Source organism: Periplaneta americana, chromosome 9 (assembly GCF_040183065.1).
Source record: "Periplaneta americana isolate PAMFEO1 chromosome 9, P.americana_PAMFEO1_priV1, whole genome shotgun sequence".
In the NCBI taxonomy this organism is placed as follows: domain Eukaryota; kingdom Metazoa; phylum Arthropoda; class Insecta; order Blattodea; family Blattidae; genus Periplaneta; species Periplaneta americana.
Genome location: NC_091125.1, coordinates 169953922 through 169972147, shown reverse-complemented (window position 1 = coordinate 169972147; position 18226 = coordinate 169953922). Strand labels below are relative to the sequence as shown.

Sequence of the window (18226 nt, the reverse complement as noted above, 5' to 3'; positions counted from 1 at the left end):
AAAAACTAAAGAATAATTTTAAAACTATGATAAAAATTCATTAAAACGAAGTTCATAAAATTCTTAAAACTCCGACTCAGACTTACATTAAACATGGGACGTCACATAATCCACGGTAGAGTGGTGGTATGCTCTGACAGCAGTTCATGAAACCGGACACCTGCTGGACGAAATTTCTGTGGATTTTCACTGTATCAGTGGTAAAGAGGCAAATGGTGAAATGAGTCATAAGAATTGTGCTCAGGCTTCGAGCGGAGCTTAACACCCTTTCTAGTCAATACGAATGACAAAATGTCTGCTTCGTAATATGGTAGCTATCTTCTATTAAATTACATAAAATTAATGAAGTGTTGGTAGTGTTTTGAAGTTAAAGAATACTCTCCTGAAAAACTTAGAAAAAATGATTCAGCATGTTCTTTCTGTTGACCTTCAATAAATTATTTCATACACTTTCGCTTATCAATATTCGTAATACAAACGTCAGAATTATTAAAAATACTTTCTTCTCTTATGAATGGTATTTGCATGTTTTCTATATAAGTATTTTTAAGCATTTCACTATTGTACAGTCAAAATGCAAGAAAATATTATCATGGGCAATAAAGAAAACAGGTGCTAGCATAGCAATTTATTAAAAATTACTCAATATTGTTAATGACTTCGGGTTGTACTGTTTGTATATTTATTGCTTTACCTAACAATTCATTCAAATTAATTTTCAATGAGTGGGGGGATGGAAGAAATCGTCTGTACACTATTTCGAAGTGGGCTACTACATTCAGTAACTGTTCTTGGGGATCGAACCCATTAACTTTTGAAAACAACATATGGGTCGAACAGGTTTTGAATGTCAATGAAAAGAATGTGAACTCTCGTTGTTTTGTTTCATGAAAATGTGGTAAATATCTTTTACACATTCTTATTGTGTTAGTAACAAACTAAGCATTGTGCATGCATGACACACAGATTTTCATTTTTCACAGCTAAGCAGCCATGCTTTCCACATGATAAAACATGAAAGACAAACCCATTGTCGTGCTTACTTTCAATGTTTCATTCATGTTTCAACAACAATTTGCTCTGCACTATACTGTATGTTACCCTGCATGGGCTTGAAAACGACAGCAGGACAAAATTGATTATATTTTGTCAAAGTTTAAAACATTGGAGTATTTGTAAGTATGAAAAAGAAAAATTGATAATATTGACGAAAAAGTAGAAATTTCAGCCCTAACCCTCAACATCTAGTTGCATGTTGTTAGTCTAAGTTACGATATTGTTGTACGTTTGTGAACTGTCCGAAGACAGGTCTGAATCTCACAAATGATAACAACAGGACCACTTATGAGGCAACTAGGCCAGGGTAGGATGGCCAGTTCCTTTCCCTCCTGTTACGATATTACCTACATTAGCATTTCTCAAACTATGGTCCGTGGACCACCTGTGGTCCTCGAGGTCTGCCCTTGTGGTCCTTCAAAAAATGCAGAAGAAAAAATAAAATTCAAACGAATTGCGTATCACTCTATAGCAGAAAATCTCAGAGTTTGGAAATGACACAGGGCAATCGCCTTTCACTTTTTCTCCCAGTACTGACATTTTATGAAATTTATTACCCTATCCGTCTGCCGACTTCCCACTCTACTCTCAACAACAAAAGAGGGATTTAAAGCACTATGAATGTGGTATTTTCCTGCACATCTTGCGCCGTGCCTGTAACCCAGCCAGGGACCACCCAAATTCATAACAGAGGACCGAACCTTGTGATGTATTGATGACTTTCTTAGTAGTTTTGCTGACATGCAGTCTGCGCATTAAAATGGTCACATACTGTACGTCGTACACCAATAATACAACTCTGAGCTCACACTCTGAAACTTATTTTCCAAGTAAATATGACAAATTTTCATGGGTTCGTGATCACTTTCATTGCGATGTTGAAACTAACAAACTTTCATTGAGTGAAAGAGAACAGTTAGTTGAACTCTCGAATGAGACTGGACTTAAAATGAAATTGCAAGCAGAAGGTAGGGTTAATTTCTGGACCTCATCACAAGTGAAAAGAGAATACAGTGAACTGTGCAATGGTGCTTTAGAGATTATAATTCAGTTTGCTTCTTCGCATCTGTGTGAGAAAGGTTTTCATCACTAACTCTAATAAAAACAAAGTAATTAGGCTACCAAAATCGACTTGGTATAATATGTGACAATCTCCGACTTAAGCTTACCAGCATACGTCCAAATATAGAACAACTGTGCAAGAATAGGCAGGCTCATCCATCTCATTAATGCGAGTGCCAACATTTATTTTAGTTAATAAGTTAAAGATTATCCAAACTCTAATAACCTTGAATTATTAAAGGAACAAAATGAATTTTCTTCTATTAATATTAGCTTAATTAGTTAATACTAATATAAAATTAATTTAATTAAATTAATTTTAAAATATAAGTATACTGGTATTAAAATATGCTACAAAAATGATCAATTTGCTTTCGAAGGGAACAAGAATGGGGTGGTCCGCGGAACTATTCTGACTTAAAAAAGTGGTCCCCACGTCAAAAAAGTTTGAGAAACGCTGACCTACATTATAATACTTTTTCATTGAAAATAATAATTCCATACATGTAGGTTCACTATGTTGGTTACTTTCTAACAAACATCCACAAAGAGGTTATGTGCGAGATTATTTATGCTGTTAGTTGAATTACTGTCCAATCTCTGAACACCACTTTTAATGCCAAGACAGCTAAATTATAACGAATTATAATGAAAGGTACCAAATCGTCCATGAAGTTAGTTATGCACAGCCATGTACCAAAACCTTAAAATGACTGGATTAAGCAGTGGATTTCCAACTTGACTTACTTGAGTGGGGAGACGCTGTCCTCCACCATAGTAGAGCCCTCATCGCCCTCGATGCCGAAGTGGTCCTTGGACTGCTTCTTCTTGAGGATGATGTCGATGTAGCCCGCAATCAGCTGCAGGATCTGCTCTGCTTCTGTCGTCTGCACTGAGTAGTACTGGTCCGAGTAGTCCCCGAAGTCCAGGGTGAATGTATTGGGTGAGGCACCCCAGCGCCGCACAGTGGTCAGTGGCCATGTCTTCAGGATCTCTTTCGTCTTCTCGTCCAGACGCAGCACCGAATCCTTGGTGACACCCAACAGCCGCGGCACAAGCTTGTTCTTCCCCTTCATCTTTTCCTGCAGACAGAGACAGCCATTAGACTCCAATTCAAGTCATAATAGTACATTATGCAATGAGCCTATAATGGTAGTAATTAAGACGCGAGTATGTTTATGAAACTCGCTTGAGCTCGTTTCATAATTTTCATACGAGCATCTTAATTACCATTATAGGCAAGTTTCATACGACTTTTTATGCTCGACCATATTTCTAACTTGAAATTATTCATAAGTATTCATGTTATTCTTATCTGACTGTGGAGCGGAACTGACCTTGTGCAATATCTCGTAAATTGTGAGATGTGCGCAGACGCGAAAGTATTGATTTTTTCCGAGAAACGAATGTCACTGACCTTGATATAATCTAGAGAGTAAAATAAACATTAATCTTGATATAATCTTGAAATTGATTTAGACATTGAAAAACGAGATGACAAACTGAATTTATTTGAATATTATTTACAATTAACGCTAATTATTATAGTAACAGAACATAACCTTCTGCGGCAGTATTGGATTTCCAGCCTCCGTGACGTTTCGCTGAATGTCTTTTGATTGCATATCCGAGAATAATCGATACTTGCGCTTTCATATTGCTGCAATGGTGTTTTCTGATTGCTGGAACACCTGAACTTTAATGAATAGGTGCTACCAGGTGTATAATTACTACATTTCGGCATGGTCGAGCATAAAATAATTTAGAAGTTCATGAGAGATCCAATGTGCTGTCGTTGAGTGGACTGTGTGCTGTAACTCCTGTTCACTGGCATGCAGGTGTTTCCTAGACAGCCCTGACTCCTCCTTTTCACCCTCTTCCAAATTAAGTTGGTCACACAGGCAACCAGGCAGACTAGTTGAGTCGACAGGCAGAGGGTGTACTTTCTGGACTAATGGTCATTGCAAGGAACCAACCCTTCTATGGAGGCATATCTTTCCCATATTTAAGGAAATTCGTAGCAATGAGAAAGACCACGGCAGGTGACAAAGAAAGACAATACTTCTCTTCTATATCTTTCTTTCTCTGTTGTCACGTGACCACTACTCCACCTATCCCCTCCAGTCAAACTATATAAAACAAAGAGTTTATGGGACAACCTCCAATCATGATTTCATGAGTGAAAGATCAAGACAAATGTTGAAAAGTGCGAGGCTCAGATTATTTTCACAAAAATGTAGACTGGTAGATGGATCATCCAACATCAACTATTTGGACAACAGATGTTATGAATTACTAACAAAAACCACACACATAGATACACATATACGAGTGTTTTCTCTCTCTCTCTATATTCGCACACACCTACTTACTGCTTAATGGATTAACTGATTTCAACTTATGAGATTAATAAAAACAAAATACTATTCCTAATAATAATTAATTCATTCATAGTGTTCTGCCCAAGGGCAGGTCTTTCACTGCAAACCCAGCATTCTCCAGTTTTTCCTATATTCTGGCTTCCTCTTAGTCTCCACATACGCAGTTTTTCTTGGGCAAGATAAATGCGGTAGGTTCCCATTGCTTTCCGCACACCACTCTCCCTTTTGCATCTTAAAAGATCCCAGGGGGCCCCAGCATGGAGCTGAGGAGAGTGAATTTGACTAATAAGGCCCTCTGAACTTCACCAAAATTCACCGCAAGTTCTATCAGGGTTTTTGACCCAATCAGAGACCAGAAAATCCCAATTTGCCTTTGCCTCCCTAATAATAATTGTAGACAACAAAATTTCGAGCTTGAAGTAATACATAATTTGATTAAGAAACATTACAACAAGCATTAAAATTACTGAGACAACAAAAAAGCTTTAACCGAAATTCTATTATTACTATTTGTTTAACAATAAAGATGCTTTCAATCAAAGTAGATAAATTGTAATGAAGAGGACAAGAAGAAATTTCAAATAAATCAGTTACAAGGTATTTCAGTGTTATTCCATCACATGCCTGAAAGGACAGAGAAAAACTAAGAAAAATAACAGAAAAAGTGTAACTATCCTTTAGAACTGAAATCCGGACCCTTGAAAACAATATCCACATATTATTAATCTGTTTAGGTGCTTGAAACATTAATAATAAATTAATTTAATTCAATATTGTAGTATGTATGGAATAATCTGCTATAAACTGGACATTCAGAAGAAAAGTAGCCAAAATAATAAATTATATCTCAGAAAGATGAAAGGTAACCAAAATAATAAATTATAATGTCTCAAAAAGATGAAAAGTAAAAATAATAAATTATAATATCCCAGAAAGTATTAATTATACACACTTCTGGTTCCTGCATCACAAAGGCAATCACTCAAAGTTTTATCCATACCCAATTCAAGTGCATGCACCAGCTGGTGACCTGACCAAGCTCAGCAAACGAAGTCGAATCTTTAAGAGATGAAAGCGCGTTGTGGCTACACGAGTTAAAGTCTGTTACAGCTGCTCAGCAACATTTTAGAATCAAATATGAACACGAAATTTCAACAGGGAAAAGCATCTGATTATGGGACAACAAAATGAGGATTACAGGAAGCGTTCTTTTTTTCTTTGGTTACCATAGATACCTCTCTATACTACATAGTAGTGGATAACGCACCTTAACAAGAAAGAATGTGACTCCATAGGTCTTGAGGGAGCGTGCAGTCTTGGTGTAGAGCACTTTGGCATCAAGCTCAGAGAGCCCCACATGCTTTTTGTGCTCGGCGAACACCTTCTTCTCAATACCCTTCACCTTGACGTAGGACTGAGGCAGGAACTCTTTGAGGTCTAGGATGCCAGGACGGTGCTTGCTCTCATTGTGGTCTCCGAACTGTATGTGGCACTGGATGCCTGCAAACTCGCACGCCTTCTCCTGAGTCACCGGGTGTGTGCCATCCAGGATGGCATCCCGTGCCTGCACGTACAACAGGTTGAGCTGCACGGGATCCCGAGAGTCGATGTTCTGATCAGAGAAGAAGAACTTGCGCCGCAGCAGCACTGCCTCACTCTCGTCGATGCCTTGTTCACGCAGCGTCTTGGATGGGTCGATCCAGTTCACTGCAAAAATATCCATTATCACACACTTTTAAACTATTAAATGCTACGTTTTGGGAAATTCATGTACCTGAAAAATAGCTGCAATTGTTGTATGAAAATCATTCTTAATTAATATTCAATAATTACTGAAATACTTACTTACTGGCTATTAAGGAACCCGGAGGTTCATTGCCACCCTCACATAAGCCCGCCATTGGTCCCTATCCTGAGCAAGATTAATCCAGTCTCTATCATCATATCCCACCTCCCTCAAATCCATTTTAATATTATCTTCCCATCTACGTCTCGGCCTCCCCAAAGGTCTTTTCCCCTCTGGCCTCCCAACTAACACTCTATATGTGTTTCTGGATTCGCCCATACGTGCTATATGCCCTGCCCATCTCAAACGTCTGGATTTAATGTTCCTAATTATGTCAGGTGAAGAATACAATGCGTACAGCTCTGCGTTGTGTAACTTTCTCCATTCTCCTGTAACTTCATCCCTCTTAGCCCCAAATATTTTCCTAAGAACCTTATTCTCAAAAACCCTCAATCTCTGTTCCTCTCTCAAAGTGAGAGTCCAAGTTTCACAGCCATACAGAACAACCGGTAATATAATAATTGTTTTATAAATTCTAACTTTCAATTAATATTCAATTACTGAAATAAAATCGCCAATTAAAAAAAATATGGATTTATATGAAATTTCAGACATCTGATGCAGGTTTATTAACTTTTGGTTTCGCAATGTGTGCTGAAATTTAATCTCTCCATTTCCGAATTTAGCATAATTCTTACAGAAAACACAATGCACTGAACACCTAAGATGCATTATATGTAGGGGTGTGATAATTTTGTATGAACAATATACGTGACATGTGTTAAAAACTTAATTTTATGCTTGGAAAATGCAAATCCCTTATTAAAAATCCAAAATTAAGTAAAATATATTTATAGATAAAACACACATGTTAGGTCAATTATACAGTGTTCATAGATTTGATAAGATACATTAAAAGTGTTATATGAACACTAATAAATACAATAAAATTATTAAAGAAATTAGTTATAGTCAGACATGTTTCGGAGATGATTGTCCATCTTCAGTGACTATTTACCACGACTGCAAAACGAAAACAAATGTAATTAAACTCATGTTTAATTATATTTAAAAAATGCGATTCCAAGGCGAGTACGTGAGTTGCAGAGTCAGGAGAAAACAACGACAAGGCAAGTGAAGAAAAATGGAACGGATTCAGGTAGCAGTGATGAAGGAATAACGGCGAATAGTAAAAAGAAACATTATGATTTAGGAAGTTGGTGTAGTGGGGGAAAATACAAGAAAATAGTAGGGGGGGGGGGGGACAAGGTTATCAATAGGAAGTGAAGTGAAGTGAAGTGAAGGGATGATATAAGTGGGGAAATATAGGTGGATAGGCCGGTGAAGGAGAGGTGACAAGATACATTTAAAGAGAACATAAGTGAAAGAGACGGAAGTAAGTTATGACTTGCATAAATTTGCTATGTAATAAGGTGGATGGCACTGTATACAAATATGTGAAGTGCCATCTCACCGGAAGAAAGTGCTTAATGACAAATATATATATCATATCATATTATATTTCAAAAATTAATGACAAATGGAAAAATATGAGATGTCTGAATAGTGATATTTAAGTCATTCAATAACTGGAAAAGTTAAAAATATAATGGTATAATAATTTATATGCATATATAGAAGACATAATAATATTGGTTATAAATTATTATGCCATTATATTTTTAACTTTTCCAGTTATTGAATGACTTAAATATCACTTTTCAGACATCTCATATTTTTCCATTTGTCATTAATTTTTTTAAATATAATTATACATGAGATTAATTACATTTGTTTTCGTTTTGCAGTCGTGGTAAATAATCACTGATGGAGAAGCATCTCCGAAACATGTCTGACTATAACTAATTTCTTTAATAATTTTACTGTATTTATTAGTGTTCATATAACTGTAGTATATCACTTTTAATGTATCTTAAGTGAAATATATTCGCGAATTTTAGCTAATTTGATAGAAATCCACGAAATTACTTCTTAATCACGATATTTTCAACAAAAATCAGGTTTTATAGAGAAGTCGCACGAAAAATGACTCTTTCTTCCAAAATAAAACGTGAAAATTTTCGTTATAAAATATACATGAATATTTCTATTGTGACGGCAGGCCGAATATTCTCGGCGCTTGGGGAACTTCGTGCGCGTCCAGCAGGAGAGGGGGCGCGAGGTGGCGGCGCGGACGTGACGAAGGGAGAGGGGGAAGTAATGCGCCTGTGACTGAGGGAAGAAATCGAGAGGACATCTGTAGAAATTTCCAGCATCGTACTTTCCCGAAACTATGGTTTAGTTATAAATACGAGACGCAAGTTAGTTAGTGGCAGTCGTTGCTAGTTTTGGACAGCAAGCCAGTCTTGTGTAGCAGTGAAGCCAGCTTCGAGACCGGAGTTCGACTTGAGTTGTGTCCGGAACTGTGGAGCCGGAAGTCCTGAGTTTGAGTGCAGTAGACCCCAGTTGGGGGACCTGAGTTCGAAGTTCAGTGGACTGTCTCTGAAGGTCTGGGGTTCGAGATACTGTGAACTCGAGTGACTGAGTTAGAAGAACTAACTTAGCCAAGGCAAACGAACTGTGAACTGAGAACTGACAGTTCTGATTTGTAAATAGTGCTTTGTGAACATTAGTTAAGATTAGCAGTACATTGTTTTTCTCAATAATCCAAGTAACTTGTCACTGTCTTCTGTGGAGTGCAATAACGAATACTGTGTTACTGTGTGGAGTGGAAATCCCATTGTTGACGGGAGTGTTTACATTCAATTATTGAAAGTGATTATTGTCGTAACAATAAAAGTTACATTCTTGTTTTGTATAAAAGTTACAGTATCTTAAGTGAAATATATTCGCGAATTTTAGCTAATTTGATACAAATCCACGAAATTACTTCATAATCACGATATTTTCAACAAAAATCAGGTTTTATAGAGAATTCGCACGAAAAATGACTCTTTCTTCCAAAATAAAACGTGAAAATTTTCGTTATAAAATATACATGAATATTTATATATATGTGATCGTTTAGCATTACATGTGTGTGACATCTGGCAACAATGTACACATAGTTTCAGGGAGCCATGCAAGCACACAACGGTTATTTCTTTTTCCTGCAACAACTGCAGACTAGTGATGGGCGAAGTTGTTCTTTTCCCGGAACAGTTCCGACTGTTCCGGTTCCGAAAAAATACTATGTTCCAAATAACAGTTCCGAAATAACAGTCACCAGTGGTGATGAGTCGGAGTCGTTGAGTCGTTCAAACGAACTGTACAGTACCCTCCCTCTTCACCACGCTGCTCATACTGGAGCACTCATAGGCATGACATAGTACACATTCTTATCTATAGATGGCACTGCAATGCACATTCGAATCGATTTTGGAAAATTGCTGTGCATGCGGACAGAACTCAAAAGCTTAATGTTAGTAATTACACAGCTGTTGACTACAAGGACAGAATACAACACTTTGTTTTCGTACATAAAGTTATAAAGACATGGTAGCCAACTAAAAAAAAATAACATAACATTTAAAACATATGGTATGTAATTTCTGTTCTCTCTATTACATAATAAAAAAAACAAATCATTAATTTTTATTTTTACTTTTCTTAATGCACAGTTATAATAATAATAATAATAAATATATATTACAATTTCATAAATAAAAAATATATATATTGGCAGTACTGAAACCTGGAAACCCCGCAGTGGGTTAATAAAATGTTGGAATCGCATCTTTACCAAAGTGTAATTTAAACTTCGCATTAAACCTCGCTCTCCAAATCAGTACTTATATGGGTAGTTTCCAACAAATAATGCTACAACATTTTTGTCGTTCTTTGATAACAGAGAAGATAGCACAAAAACTTGTGCTTGTCAGACTTAACCTCAACAAACGACATACAGACATTGTAACTAAACCACTCATTACCATTTACGACTTTAACCTTTGTATAGAATCAGCTGATCAATGAATTAATAATAGTATGCGTACTTTATGACTTTGTAGAATGTTTATAAAACAGAATTAGTCAACTAATGGTGAAATAAACCATAAAGCGGGAATGAATATTACAGATTATTGAATACTTACTATAACATTACAGATGATTGGCCAGTCTTACAAATGTTGATATTAAAGTTCGCGCCACTGCAAGGATTTCAATTTCCATGCGCCCCCCTCCAACCACGTGAGAGTTTCAAGTACCAACTTCATCCAACGAAGTTCCAAGTATAACATAAAGAACAACGAGAACAGTGTAACTGCAGCTGTCATTGGTTCATCGGAACAAGCTCCGACGTTCCGACTGTTATCTCGGAGTCGGAACATACCTTGTGCAACGCGGTACTGCGAGCCCGCAACAGCTGGGCAAGTGAGCAGCTCGGAGTCGGAACACTGTTATTTCGGAACAGGAGGTTCCGACCTACTGTTCATTTTTGCAACAGTTCCGAGACCGGAACAGTTCCAAAATAACTGTTGTGTTATTTTTTACCCATCTCTACTGCAGACCTCCCATTCAGGAACAGTGTTCTTTTATGTGTCGCAAATCTACGACATCAAATCCACTCTCCTTCCCCAGGAAGCAATGCAAACTTCTTGACTGGGTATTCAGAGCCTCTGAATCGTACACAAGTAGGGTAACTGCTGCAGACTTACCATCTCCATAACTCTTACAACTAGAAAAAACAGCACGGTGTAAGTTCACTCACCTTCGTCGTCAGTCTTGAGCTTTTTGCGCAGCTGGTCCATTTTGGCATCACGCTCCTTCTCCTCCTTCTTGCGTTTCAGAGTAAGTGTGCCAAAATTGGGCTTGTTTTCCAGCTCCTCCTCCTGATTCTCACGCACAAGACTGTACTCGTCGTGGTTCGTGATGCCTGTCAAGCCAACAAACACAAATATCCGTCACGACCAATGTTTGTGTTCAGCACTATTCCACTACATTGCCTTCCCTCCTCTGTTTTCTACTTTATACAGAGCGTCCATTTCAAAACTGCCAGTTTAAATAACTATAACATTTAAATTGAATTTAATTAAACAAAGAACATGCCAATTTAGACACTGAGGGGGAAGTTTAAAACCAGAGTTAACTGATTATTAAGTTTCACCTCCTCACCCCTAGCCACCCCCACTTTGAAATTTCAAATGGCACCTCTTACCTTGTAATACTTAAATTTGAAAGAGTATTCAATTGTTTATACATTTCATTCATTTGTTTTCGCATCTTTCGTTTTCTATCATTGCCTGGCAACCTGTATTGTTGTTACTGTCAGTTGATTGTAGGATGAAAACAGTTTATTTTGTGTAATTTCCTAAATTTAATCAAAAAGGATGATTTCTGTTCTCTCTTGATAAGTATACACCATTTTAAAATAATTTAGTACACAAACACAACTATTACATGAAATGCTCAATAATGTTTGTAGCTTTATTCTCTTCAGCTCTAATCAACAAAAACAGCAATCCAGATTGCCAGGTGACAATAGAAAACAAATGAATGAGATGTATAAACAAATGAATACTCTTTCAAATTTAAGTATCACAAGATAGGGGTGCTATTTGAAATTTCAAAGTGGGTAGCTTTATTCTCTTCAGTTCTAATCAACAATAACAACAATCCAGGTTGCCAGGCGACGATATAAAACAAAAGATGCGAAAACAAATGAATGAAGTGTATAAACAACTGAATACTCTTTCAAATTTAAGTATCACAAGATAGGGATGTCATTTGAAATTTCAAAGTGGGGGTGGCTGGGGGTAAGGGTGTGAAAACTAATGTACAATTAAGACTGATTTTAAACTTCCCCCTCAATATCTATATTGACGTGTTTTTTGTTTCATTAAATCCTATTTAAATTATATAGTTATTTAGACTAGGAAATTTTGAAATGAACGCTCTATATATAATAGTAATAGCAGTGGTAGTAGCAGTAGCAGCAGCAGTAATAGTAATAGTAGTAATAATAATTAGTCACAATTTTTTCTGGCTTTCTCCACAGTACAGTGGTTTACTTTCATACCCTCAGAAGGCACATTTTGCCAAGAGTTCAAAGTCCATGACTGAGTCTGCTTCCCCACAAAGGGGATGAAATGATAGCTAGTTTGTGAAGATGAGCAGCTAGGCAGTCATGTCCAGTTGTCCTCACAGTTGCAACGGTATCTTTTCGCGGTTGATCTGAAATCAGGTATTTCTCCGACAGAAGTCGGCACCATTTCTTGTCCGAACTTCGTTGTCTGATAAGTGATAAGTTGATAGACGAAAAGTGATGGTGAATGGCTAATTGGGATTGGTCATGTTGTCAATAAGAAACTGGTTACGAAAGCATTTTATCAACAGAGCGAGAGAAAAGAAAAAAAAAACTCACCAATCTTGGTGCAAATGACCACCATGAGATTGGCAACAGGCTGGCTGTCATCAACCAGTAACGTCTTGAGCGTGCCGTCCAGCATGCGCACCCGCAGAGTCCTGAGCTTCTTGCGGTACTCCAGCAGGTCCTGCAACGCAACAGACAACAATCACTGCATGCTTGGGTTCTGTATGGAGGCCGCATGCTGGCTAGTGTCAAGGGTACTCACCCCATTCCTCAGGATGTAATACTCAAGGTTTCGGATCGGCTCGAGCCATACGCCCTTCTTCACATCCTCGTCAGCCAGGAACAGACCATAGTCTTTGGCTGCAACACAAGAACAGACATTCTGATTAAGGCCTTCAGCAAAACTCAAATCACATTCCTGAATCTCTTACGATCCAAGGACTGTATTAAACTATTTTGTTTGAAATATCTCACAGAATAACCCCCTGAAATTAATGATATTACTTACGGTTCATTCTATATATGGATTATATTATGACGTCTTTGTTTACCAACTGTATATAAAATATTTAATTCTTCAGAAATTATATTTTAACAGAAAGTAATATTAAACCTTAATATCATGGAAAAGTCTCTTTCTGGCCCCGATGAACAGAAAAAAAATTCAATCCATTACGATGTGTATCTATGTTACGTGATGATTATAATTGGTAAATTTCCACTTTCATAATGTAACCCGCAATTCATGTACACTAGCCTTCATTAGAAACCCCAGTAAATTTTTATGTCTCAGTACATTTTTATCATTTCATGGGGACCTTGATAAATAAATATGCCTGTAAACTGAATTAATCTGTATATATTTGTATAGTTTGGCTGATGAATTGTATATGCTGTCCTGCCCCCCCCCTCCCCTCCCAGAAGTTTTTTTCCCGCTTCAAGTTACAGTCTAGGAATTAATTCGACCCTAAAAATTTGACTAAAACGTCTGTAAAAAAATTATTATTTTTTTATATGTTTATTTTATTAAATAGGTATAGGCATGATTTCAAACAGAAAGTCATAAGAAATCATTAACATTTTCAAAACTTATGTCAACATAGTATTAGTTTATTAGATTTTCCTTAATATTAATGTAATGCCTATCACTGGTGACTGATTAATATACACAGACAACTTGTCTTTCACATTTTCTACAAATGTTTCATGTTGGTCTAGTAGTACTAATATTTAAAAATCTGCAATGTAGTTGACAAATTAATGGTCTATCAGCAACTGTTCTGCCTGCATATGTTGACGTACTAACAAGCACACAGTGGAAGCTTTAAGAGAAACTCACGCTGTCCCTGGTTCGCTTCTGAGATCTTCTCTCGGATGATCCTGCACGCGTCGTATACCGACGTCGTGGGATCAAACTGCATGGTCTTCGTCACATTCTTCTCAACAATGCTGATTCGCAGCGACAGTGTCGCCATGTTGCGGCTGTGTGATTGTCTGTGCTGTAACAAAACAGTAAAAGTGATATAAGTAACTACTAGGAATTGTAGGCGTGAATTGTGAATCTGTTTCCTTACCACAGATTAAACGAAAAAATACTGGTACAACACCCCTTATCGTTTAGCATTATGCAGAATGAACCGTAAGTAACGTCATTAATTTCAAGGGGTTATTATTGAGATATTTTAAACAAAAAAGTTTTACTACAATTTTAATAGTTTTTGCTTCCTTTACGAGAAAAATGTTGGTTCCTATTAAACATTTCAATTTCAAACAAAGAAGTTTTACCACAATTTTGATTGTTTTTGCTTCATTTTCGAGAAAAAAAAGTTGTTTTATATTAAACATTTCATAGCATGTTTTAGGAAAGCCACTAATTTAATTACCAATATAATCAATCAATTTAAGACAGCAGTGAATTATGATTGTAAATGATTGAAAAAGTTTTAGTTTCTTCCTTTAAATGTGAAGAAATTTGATCTGAACAAATGTAACTTTACGTTTTACAATGTTACATTCGTTCAGATCAAATTTCTGCACATTTAAAGAATAGAACTAAAATTCTTTCAATCATTTATTATCATAATTCACTGCTCTCTTAAATTGACTCAGTATATTAGGAATTACATCAATCACATTCCCAAAAAACGTAATGAAATGTTTTGTATAAAATAATTTTTTACCTCGAAAAAGAAGCAAAAATGAGCAAAATTGTATTAAACTCTTTTGTTTAAAATATCTCGCAGAATAACCCCCTGAAATTAATGACATTACGTATGGTTCAACCTATGTATGGGTTATATTATGACGTCTTTGTTTACCAACTGTATATAAAATATTTAATTTTTTAGAAATTATATTTTAACAGAAAGTAATATTAAACCTTAATTTCATGGAGAACTCTCTTTCTGGCCTCGATGAAAAGAAAAAAATTATATATTTTTTTGTCTGCTAAAAAAATGTCAAGTTGGCAGCTCTAAATCATGCTTTGGAAGCTAAATAAATATGAAACAATATAAGCAACTGTGAGTTTTCACGTAACAATTGCAGTGCGATCGTGTTACAATACTATTTTGATATGCCACAATGTTGATTTCTTATGTCTCCACATCCACATCTACTACGATCAAACGAGACTCAATCCTGCAACTTCTTTTAGACATGATCTTCCATATACCACCCATCCATAGACCAATAAGTAGAAGTATGAAACAGAAATTCTGTTTACTAGGGTTCCCATATGTCTTGTAAAATATGGGAACATTTCTTTTCTCGCTAATGTGTCCTGTTGTCCCGAAAGAGATCTTCAGGGCATGTTTTTGTCCCGTATTTAAAAATTAGTGACTGAAGAAACAAAACTGAAATATCAACTGCTATTTTATTGTAATTATTAGTCTCCATCACAGTTGGTGTTACTGGAATTCACTACATTGGCAACGCTGGAGGCGACACAATGTATATAATGCCCTTAAAACAGTTGCTACTATGAAGGAAATTGCTACCAAATGAAAAACATTCCTGAATTTCACTTGTTTCATGAGATCATAATAAATGAAAAATGTTCTGAATTCTGAAGAATATGTTGTTGTTGTTTTCTAATGCCAGGCATTTAACGTTGTTGTTTTCTAATGCCAGGTGTTTGACAATAAAGTCATTTGACCTCTTGCACTCCAATATTTTTCAAAGATATTATCATGGCCAGCCACTGAAGCACAGATTTTGAGGTGTTCCGAATCCATTTCTTGGTTTGAGTTGCACAATGGGCAGTTAGGGGACTGATATATTCCAATTTTATGCAGGTGTTTTGCCAAACAATCATGGCCTGTTGCCAATCTAAACGCAGCTACAGACGATTTTCGTGGTAAATCGGGAATTAACTGTGGATTATGATGCAGAGAGTTCCATTTTTTCCCTTGAGATTGTGTTATCAAATTTTGTTTGTTTAAGTCTAAGTATGTAGATTTAATATTCTGAAGAATTTTAAGGATGTTCTGTAAATGACGTCCTGCAGGTGTCCCCGCCCAGAGATCCGAATGGGAGACTATTTTACCTCTGGAAAAACTTATCTGAAGGATTTGCCATTAGGTTAATTAGCATAAGTGTAACCGTTTTTTAAGTGGGCACCAATTTTTTGTTTGTAATGGTGGTTACATCACCCACTCACGTAAACCCCCAGTATGACTGGAGGGCCACACCTGTCGTTGGTTAATGGGTCCATCGGACCCTCTAACCTCCAAACCAATTAACATTCAACTAGATTTAGAAGCACCAGTTACAAAATCTGAAACTTCCAAACCTGTACTAAAAGCGCTGGCATTAGAAGCTGTGAACAATAGATACCCACCAGAAGAATGGTTACATATCTACACAGATGGGTCTACTATCGATAACAACTCAGGATCAGGAATTACGTGTGCGTTATTCAACCAGCAGGACATCATACAACAAATTTTGATGCGGAAATAATGGCTATTCATATCTCACTCCAACACCTACTATACAGAATAGATAAATTTCAAAATGCTGTCATTCTCTCTGATTCTAAAGCAGCATTATATGCAATAAATTCATATAAAATGATGTCAATCCAAATTAAAGAATGTCACAAAATGATCCAACAACTTCAAAAACTACAGAAAAGAATTCAATTGCAATGGATACCTGCACATTGCGGAATTGCTGGAAATGAAACTGCTGACTTTCTTGCCAAAAAAGGATCCAATTTAATTCAGAATACAAATACAAGCCTACCTTTTACATCCATCAAAAGACTAATTAAAAATAAATATAAAATCAAGCAAAACCAAGCACTATGTACAAAAGCCAAAGATAAAAAATGGAGCATTTTAATAAAAAAACCAGAAATTATTCCAGAAATCCCACGTAAATCTGCAGTAGCAAAATTCAGACTGCTTACAGAACACGATTATTTGGCCAAACACTTGAATAAAATAGGAATTTACACAAATCCAAATTGCTCTCTATGCAACAAAGAAGAAGAAATAGCTGAAGATCATCTCATAACCTGTGAAGTTCTACCTGATGGATCCACCACAGAGAAATATTGGAGAGCAAGAACGCTAATGGCTTCGTTGCCAAAGCCAGGCATTAGATAACAACAACATATTCTGAAGGATATACTGGTAGTAAAAGGAAATTCCTATATCAAAACATTTAGATGAAGTCTTGATGAATCTGTTCAACAATGCTTCACAACAAACAATTATTGTTACAAGAAATTTAGTCTTCAGGAAAGTATTGTACAAGGGACTGATTTATAGCACAATATTTTCAGGAACATATTTTGTGAGCAGTATATTTTCAATTCATTTTAATCTATTATTTAGTCTGGTTTAATTGTATTATTTTTAATCTGTTCAAAGACGATATGGATAAGCACAATGAAAAATACACACCAAGGCTCAATTTAATTTTTATTTTAGTAGGTTATTTTACGATGCTTTATCAACAGCTTAGGTTATTTAGCGTCTGAATGAGATGAAGGTGATAATGTCGGTGAAATGAGTCCGGGGTCCAGCACCGAAAGTTACCAAGCATTTGCTCATATTGGGTTGAGAGAAACCCCCAGAAAAACCTCAACCAGGTAACTTGCCCCGACCGGGAATCGAACCCGGGCCACTTGGTTTCGCGGCCAGACGTGCTAACCGTTACTCCACGGCTCAATTTAAAATCAGTGCTGGGTGTGCCATATTTTTTCTGTCGTTTCTCGGAATCCTATGTTTACCACAAAGCAATGTTTCTGTGTGCGCCTACAAAACTTTGAAGAAGTTCTGGTGTTGAGATTTATAATCTGACATTTCTTTGTACCAACTGATAGACCTATTAAAATTTAAACGCGCACAAAAGCCAAATTTCAAAGCAGAGGAAAATACTGTGAATTTAAATACTATTATAGCAGACGCTATGGACAGTACTCTGTAACAGAGTCGCCAGTATGAAAGGATAATTCCAAGCTTTGGCGTGAGACGAACTCGATAGCTCAGTGGTAGAGCGCCTGACCGGAGAACAGGAAGTCGCAGGTTCGATTACCGCTCGAGGTTGTGAAATTTTTCATAATAGTATTTAAATTCATTAATATGTCACATCAACGGACGTGTATACGTCACCAAA

General features: G+C 36.5%; 1 protein-coding gene across 3 annotated transcripts in view; it reads right to left on the bottom strand.

The window, feature by feature from the left end:
* The window catches only part of rhea (Talin_middle and talin-RS domain-containing protein rhea), a 182890-nt gene that overhangs the window by 80574 nt on the left and 84090 nt on the right, over window positions 1-18226 (bottom strand). For all 3 annotated transcript variants that reach the window (XM_069836354.1, XM_069836352.1, XM_069836353.1), the window contains exons 2-7: window positions 13938-14097; window positions 12861-12958; window positions 12650-12779; window positions 10997-11161; window positions 5767-6206; window positions 2866-3200 (exon numbers count right to left, since the gene is read on the bottom strand). In XM_069836354.1, the coding sequence (XP_069692455.1) occupies window positions 2866-3200; window positions 5767-6206; window positions 10997-11161; window positions 12650-12779; window positions 12861-12958; window positions 13938-14073 (1304 nt within the window). In that variant the 5' untranslated portion in view covers window positions 14074-14097. The remainder of the gene's footprint in view (window positions 1-2865; window positions 3201-5766; window positions 6207-10996; window positions 11162-12649; window positions 12780-12860; window positions 12959-13937; window positions 14098-18226) is intronic.